This window comes from Leptonychotes weddellii, chromosome 1, assembly GCF_054177405.1.
Source record: "Leptonychotes weddellii isolate Sample4059 chromosome 1, ASM5417740v2, whole genome shotgun sequence".
Lineage (NCBI taxonomy): Eukaryota > Metazoa > Chordata > Mammalia > Carnivora > Phocidae > Leptonychotes > Leptonychotes weddellii.
Window position 1 is genome coordinate 16958398 of NC_138369.1, and position 7480 is coordinate 16965877.

Here is a 7480-nt window from a genome sequence, read left to right on the forward strand (position 1 = left end):
TTGTTTTGTTTTGGTTTGTAATTAATTTATTTTTTGAATAATGTGTACATGGTTCATAATTCAAAAGGTATAAGGGGGGTAAAGTAAAAAGTAAGTTCTTCCCCCTCCCCCAAGCACCCAGTCATCTATTGCTCCTTTCTGGTGGTGCTGCTCTCATTTGCTTTTTTTAGAGATACGTTTTACATATACCGGTATGTATGTGTGCACCTGTGTGTGTGTATGTGAGTCTCTGTGTTAAATATATATACATAAGTTTTCTTCGTTCTTTTTTTTAAGATTTCTTTATTTACTTGAGAGAGAGAGAGCGCAGGTCAAAGAGTGTGCGTGTGGCACATTAACGGTGTTAAGAGGTCTGGCCAGGTTCCCCTCTACAGGAGTGGCTCTCATCTATCCTCCTGCCATGGAGTGTGAGCACTACACTGCTCTTGTTCCCAATTTTTATTATGGCAATTTCCATACCTACAGACAAGTTGAAAGAATAGCACCCATGTACCCCGCATCTAGTCATCCAGTGACTGTTACTGTTCTCGTAAACTTTCTTCTGTCTCTCCCTTCCTCTTACTGGAACTATCTGGAAGTTGAAGATGTCATGTCACTTCACCTTTAAATACTTCAGCACACGTCTCCTAAGAATAAGGCCATTCTCCTAGCCACAACACCATTATCACACTAAAACAAAAGTTTACAACTCCATAATATTACCTACTATCCAGGCCGTATCCCCACTTGTCCCAGTCATTTTTCACAGCCGTGGATTTGGTTTTGTTTTTAAACCAGGATGGACCACTTTTTAAACTTCATTTTCCGGGGCACCTGGGTGGCTCAGTCGTTAAGCATCTGCCTTTGGCTCGGGTCATGATCCCAGGGTCCTGGGATCAAGTCTCACATCGGGCTCCCTGCTCAACGGGGGGTCTGCTTCTCCCTCTCCCTCTGCCACTCCCCCTGATTGTGCTCTCTCTCTCAAATAAATAAATAATTTTTTAAAAATCTTAAAAAAAAAAAATAATTTTCATTTTCCTTTTCTCTCCCATCCTGGTCACTGGCTGTCTCTGCCCCTTCTCAGAAGGAATCCAGCTAGTTATTAGAATGATCTTTTAGCATTTCATATTCATTATCTCCTAGGATTCACCTTGGTCAAGTTTCACAGTTTAGGGAACTGGGGTGCAGAGAAGTTACATGTCTTGTTTCCTAGATCAAAGGATTTCTTTCTCTGTGACTGGGAAAAGTTGCCTGGAGGATGTTGTTTGGACATCAGACTTTTTGAATTTGGGGGACCACGGGACAAGATTATTTTTTTAATGAAATTTTTCCTATACCCTCCTTCTCTCCCTGGCCATTCTGGTTCTCAGTTACCTACATTTTATTCTTCAGGTTCCCAGGGGCCTTCTCTCGAGTCCACAAGCAACGGCAGACACAGTGCCTCATCACCCAAAGCTCCTGACCCTGAGGGGCTGGCCAGGCCCGTCTCTCCAGACAGCCCGGAGATCATCAGTGAGCTCCAGCAGTATGCAGATGTGGCTGCCGCCAGGGAATCCCAACAGAGCTCCCCAAGCTCCAATGCCGCCCTGCCTGGCCCCCCAGGCCAACTTGTGGACAGCAGTGCTGTTGTTCCTGGGACAGCTCTCGGGACTGAACCTCGACATGGGGGTCATTGCCTCAATAGTTCCCTCTTGGTGACCGGCCAGCCCTGTGGTGACAGGAACCCAGTGTTGGACTTACGGGGCCATAAGCGAAAGTTGGCCACACCACCTGCTGCCCAGGAGTCAGCCCGCCGGCGGTCCAGGAAGGGCCACCTGCCAGCCCCCGTGCAGCCGTATGAACACGGGTATCCAGTTTCTGGCGGGTTTGCCATGCCACCCGTCTCCTTAAATCATAACCTCACCGCTCCCTTCACCTCCCAGGCTGGGGAGAACTCCTTGTTTATGGGCAGTACTCCCTCCTACTACCAGCTGTCCAATTTGCTGGCAGATGCCCGCCTGGTGTTTCCAGTGACTACTGACCCTCTGGTGCCAGCAGGCCCCGTCAGTTCCTCTTCCACGGCTACCTCAGTCACTGCCAGCAACCCCACCTTCATGCTCAACCCCTCTGTTCCAGGGATACTACCCAACTACTCACTCCCATTCTCACAGCCACTCCTGTCTGAGCCGAGGATGTTCGCGCCTTTTCCTTCCCCTGTCTTACCCAGCAACCTTTCACGGGGCATGTCTGTCTACCCAGGCTACATGTCCCCACATGCAGGCTACCCAGCTGGCGGCCTCCTCCGGTCCCAGGTGCCTCCATTTGACTCTCATGAGGTTGCTGAGGTGGGGTTCAGCTCCAATGATGATGAGGATAAGGATGATGATGTGATAGAGGTCACTGGGAAATAGCTGGGGAGCCCCTCTCCACCTCACTTGGGGCCCCTGGCAGGTTGCCCACCAAGCTGAAAGGCAGCAATCTGGGCTTTCTGAGAATAGGGCACTTGGCAGGAGGGAAAAGGAAGAGGACAAAGAAAGGTGGTTGACCACAATGGTAGGGCTCTGTTGCTGTTTAACAAAAGAGGCAAAAAAAAAAAAAGCCAACAGAGCAGCAATAGCGGGAAATCAGGGACCCAAAACAGGAATGGAGGGGCAGGGCAGCTTGCCTCTCTTCCTGCCTGCCTTGCTTATGCTGTGTGCTTGCTTGCTTGCCATCTGGGTGTAGAAGCTCACATCCCATTTCTGTCTTTGGGAACATTCTCTCCCAAGAGAGCTGCCTTACTGGGTGACTTAGCTTGGCCTAGAGAGGGGAGGGGCGGGAAGAAGGGTAAGTGAAGGGTGGGCGGGGAGAACAGATTGAGATTTCATGTGAAGTGGAGTCCTTTTAGGGGCAGGAAAGAAACAGACCAGGTGTGTGTGTGTGTGTGTGTGTGTGTGTGTGTGTGTGTGTGTTTATGTTTATGTCTGTATGTGTATGTAACAGAGCAGGGGTGGTGGTGGGAGGGGAGGGTGGGAAAGACGAAGGGGGAAACTAAAAAATGAATTTATTGTTTTTAAATGGAAATCAGAGTGTGGTGGTTCATGGCAACTATTAGTATGAACATCGGGATGAGCCCAGGAGAAGAGCCATGGAACCCTTAAGTTTCCTTCTAGTTGGGTGAAGAGAAGGCCCAGCTAATCCAAGTCCCTGGTCTTCATAGCTGCATTTATTTTGGAATTTGGGGGAAATTATGAGAGAAAATGGGCATTACCAATCTCTGTGTCTTTCTCCAGTGGTTGTCTCTGAGCAGATCTCCCTTCCCAGGGTGTGAGATTGTGTGTGTGCAGAGGCTGGGACGGGGATACTGCGGTGTGTGAGCAAGAGGTCAGGGAATTGTGACCAGAATAGACCTTCACAAGGATGGAACTGAGCCCCCACCTGCCTGTCCTTGTGGCCTTTCCTTTCCTTTGCTTCCCTGCTAGAAAGCTCCATGTTAATTTATTTTTTATGGGCAATTATTTATTATTTGGACTTTTCCATGTGTCTTTTTTTGGGGGGGGGTGGATTTGGGGAGGGTAGGAGATAGGAAGGGAAATGTTAAGATCTCCCAGACCCCATAGGGGTAAATAAATCCCAGGTAGATAGTGAATTGACCAAGGAAAGAGAGTTAGGCTTGACCAAAGTTTACACTAAATGACTATGTTTTCGGGAAATGGCCTCTCAGGAAGATCAGAGAATCTTGTGACTGGATAGTTAGTGGGGGTGAGACTCATTCCACAGAGATTGAAACTTGGGATCATGGCGTTTGCTATTAGAAAGTCAGTGACCCCAGATTTGGAGCTGTGTCCTCCTGGGATGACCTTAGAGGCAGGCCCTCTGTCTGAATAGTGAAGCTGTGCATACATAGGTGACTGCTGGGTTGAGAGAATAGACTATTGATTTCCTTTTGGGAAGTGTTTTGGCCTCCCCAGCCTATCAGATGATCATTATGGGCCTGGTGTCTGTTATCTCTGTCCTCTTTGAAGGAACACAGAGCAGCCCTTCCTCTGTAGGAGTCTTAAGTCTGGCCTTTGTCTGAAAAAAATACATCAGTCATTCTGGGTCTCCTCTTTCTTGTTGCCAATGGTGGGGGGCAGGGCATCTAGTCTTTAAGCATAAACACTGGCTGTCTTCCTATTGACTCGTTTTCCCCCTGCCACTGACACTTTGCTAGGCAGTTCTTTATGATGAACAAACCTGTCTGGCTTTAGAGTTTTGCCACCTATTCATGGGTCCCTCCTCACTGAGCAGCTGCTGCACCTGCCTCTTACCAACCTTGGAGGCAGCTTAGCCAGGTCACCCTTCATAGTAGCTGCTTCTGCAACCCTTCTGACCAGCCTGTTTCCATTGTTGGAGGGCTTTAGCACATTCTGGGGTATTGTCCCCAGAGAAGAGACAAAGAGATGGCTGATGGGGCTGCATGCATGTGTGTGTGTGTGTGTGTGTGTGCGTGCGTGCGCACGTTTGTGTGCTGTCTGGTTGCACCAAGAGTGGAACTTAAGGAGCTTTCACTCTCTTTTTTCATAGGTACCCTGTCAGACACTTAACTCTCCTACTCATAGAAGCCTTAGATCTACAATTTAGCTATGCAAATTATTTTAATAATTTTAAAATAGCAGTTCCAACCAGTGCTTTCTCTTCCAGATGCATCCCAGGAATGGATGCTGAAGGGACTCAGTTGGAGTGGGCTCTCAGGTTTGAGACTGGTGCAGTAGGAGTGAGCTAGCCTGGATCTCTGATTTGCAGAGCACACTCACAACCTGGGCTACAACTGATAGCCTCTAAGGCCCCGGAATCCTGGGATCCCAGAGATGTGTGTGTGTGTGTGTGTGTGTGTGTGTGGTGTTAGGGAAGGAGGAGTATGTCTGTGTTCACCTCTAAGAAGTCACAGCAGCAGGCTCTGAGAATCTGGAAACTATCAGCAAGGAATTGAAACCAGTCACTGGAAGGATGGGCCTTTGAAGGTACCAGGAAGTGAATGGGTATTCTGAGAGGCAGCACATACCTGTTCTCTACCCACTGATTCCAGGGGCTGGGTCTTGCTTCAGGTCAGAAGAGGCAATAGTTTTGGGAGGCTGACCTGGCTAGGGAAGGCTTTCTTTGATATGTGCAGCTTATATTGTATAGGGGGTATGGGGTGGGATCATGGGAAATTGGAATGCTACCAGTTTCATGCTTTGGGTTTTTGTTTTTTTAATCTAAAAAACACTTTTCTGACTTTTCTGCTGTCTCTTTGTGTATGCTGGTAGGCAATGTGCGTGCACACCAAACATGAGCATGTGTCTGAGGGAAGCAGGAAATGTCTCAGCCTAAGAACCATGTTTTACAGCCTCTTTGATCAGAAACACTTGGTGGTGGCTTCCACCCACCATCCAGGCCTGAGTAAGGGAAGGGTGGTGATATGGGGTGGGGAGGGGTAGGGGTAGGCAGTAGATCAGGCCCCTCAGCATTTTCCCTCACCATTGTCTTCCATAGAATGTTTTCAAGGGCCTCTCAAGCCCCATCCATCTGGTTTAGCCTAAATCCTCAGGCTAGGGGAATATAGTACTACGTAATGATTCAGGATTACCATTTGTAATGATACTCAATTTCCTTTTCTTAACATTGTTGTGGATAAAAATTGAACCAGAGACAAAGTAGCCATTTCAGTAAGAAAGTAAGTGAACCATGTTGGATCAGATCATTGGATATCTGCCAAGTCCTCACCCCCTTCAAGTTGTGCTTCTTGAGCATCTCTTTCTAGTCCTTGGAACTCTCTTCCCTAGGAATTAGTGTGTGGTATCTCTCTGTATACTTGTGATTCACAACTAAATATGAAATTCCCCTCTCCAGGGCATGAAGCAAATAGCTGGGGTAAAGTTTTGCTGATAAGTTGAAACACTCAACCAAACTTTAGTCTGGGTGGAGATACTGTCACTCCCAAAGCTGTCAGCAGAGCAAGGCCCTCTGTCTCAGTCTGTTCAAGCCTGGCATTGCTCTGAAACTGAGTCCTCATCCCATGGGGAATGTCGGGGGGGGGTACATTCCTTATTCCTAGTGTTCCTGGCCATGACCCCCTTCCTCCCACTTCCCAGTTTCCTGTGATTCCTCAGAAAACCAGTCTCCCTTCTGAGCCATGGCCTCCTGTGCACCCAGTTAAGTCATTCTTTCCCCAATAAACCTACTCTGAGAGAAGAGCTCTTTCCCTCAATGGACCCCCAGGAGACTTTCTGGCCCTCCTCTGACTTGTTCCCAGGAAATCTGCACCTCAAGGCCTGAGAATGCTGCGCTTTCCACTCTGTCCCCTCCTACTGACTCTTCTGCCCTGTGTGTTCCGATGTGACCCCTTCATGTCTCTTCTGTGCCACTCGCTTGGCCCTAGGCCTTTTATGAATACCCAAGTCTTAACGATGAACTTTCCAAGCAGGCAGTGTCCAACTTCTTCACTCTTCAGGGACCTGAGTCAGCCCCTTTCCTCTCACAGGTTGGTTGGATGTAGTAATCCAGTGCACTGGGAAGAGGTAGCCAGGTAGGCTGCAGAGTCTAGTGCAGAGGGCTGGAGGAGATTTGGGTACTGTTACCACTACTGGGGTGATATTCAGAAGAGGGGACCTCATACTGTGACCTGACCCAGGACCCTCCTGGAAGAGAGCTCAGCCCAAGTGTGTGTGCGCTTGAGTGTGTGTGCGTACGTGTATACGTGCGAGATAGAGTGTGCACTTATGCACACGGGTGTAAACTGTTATCTGGTTTTGTTACTCAGGGTGGGCTGGGGACTCACGGGAAAAATCCCCCTCAGCCTGCCCAAGACTGGTTTTTTTCTGTACCCTCTGCAGAAGGGTCAGGGGAAGGGGGTCCAGGTGGGTTGAGGGGGTCGCAATGGATAACCACTAAGGCCACACTGCTGCCGGGAGGAGTGGGGGGATATGAAATGGCCCCAGGGACCTGGCACCTGGCTTTGGTTTTCCGTCTTCTTTCCTCAGGACACCCCCTGAGGCCTGGGACCTGCTGCGACTGGCTTTGAGGAGCATCTGTGGCTGGGTGCTCCAGCTGCTGGTGTGATCATGGGCTTCCCTCCTCTCTCAGCAGGGCAGGTGCTCCTGCCCCAGAGACTGGGCAACTGGCTGTTTCTATGACGTATTTATTTTTACTTGTGTTTCATGTCACTTTTTTAAAAAAGCAAACAGAACAATTGTCAGTATAACTGCCTATCAGTTTTCTTTATTTCTCTTTTTGTAAAATAAAATTTAAACTCAAGAAGGCAGTGTTGTTTGATCAAGGAATTGTCTGAACAGCTGTTTGGTTGGGTGGTGGTGAAAGGGATATAACAGTATAGTGGGCACTGGGATGGCACTTGGGGGGGTGGGGGAGGGAGGGAGGAATAGAGGGCAGACTGCTGGCAGGCTTCGTTGCAGGTGGGGTTCACTAGGCTTTTTCTGCCTTTGCTCCCCTGAAAAGGGCCACATTTCCTGGCTCTAGAGCAAACAGTGAAACTGACTCAGAGTGGCCTGAGGCTAGATGGTCC

The 7480-nt window shown here is 48.8% G+C and overlaps 1 protein-coding gene across 1 annotated transcript in view; it reads left to right on the plus strand.

The window, feature by feature from the left end:
* RAD54L2 (RAD54 like 2) overlaps window positions 1-4010 on the plus strand; it is a 108472-nt gene extending 104462 nt beyond the window's left edge. The window contains exon 22 of the mRNA XM_081805680.1: window positions 1372-4010. Coding sequence (XP_081661806.1) covers window positions 1372-2369 — 998 coding nt within the window. The 3' untranslated portion in view covers window positions 2370-4010. The remainder of the gene's footprint in view (window positions 1-1371) is intronic.
* The last annotated feature ends 3470 nt before the right edge of the window (window positions 4011-7480 follow it).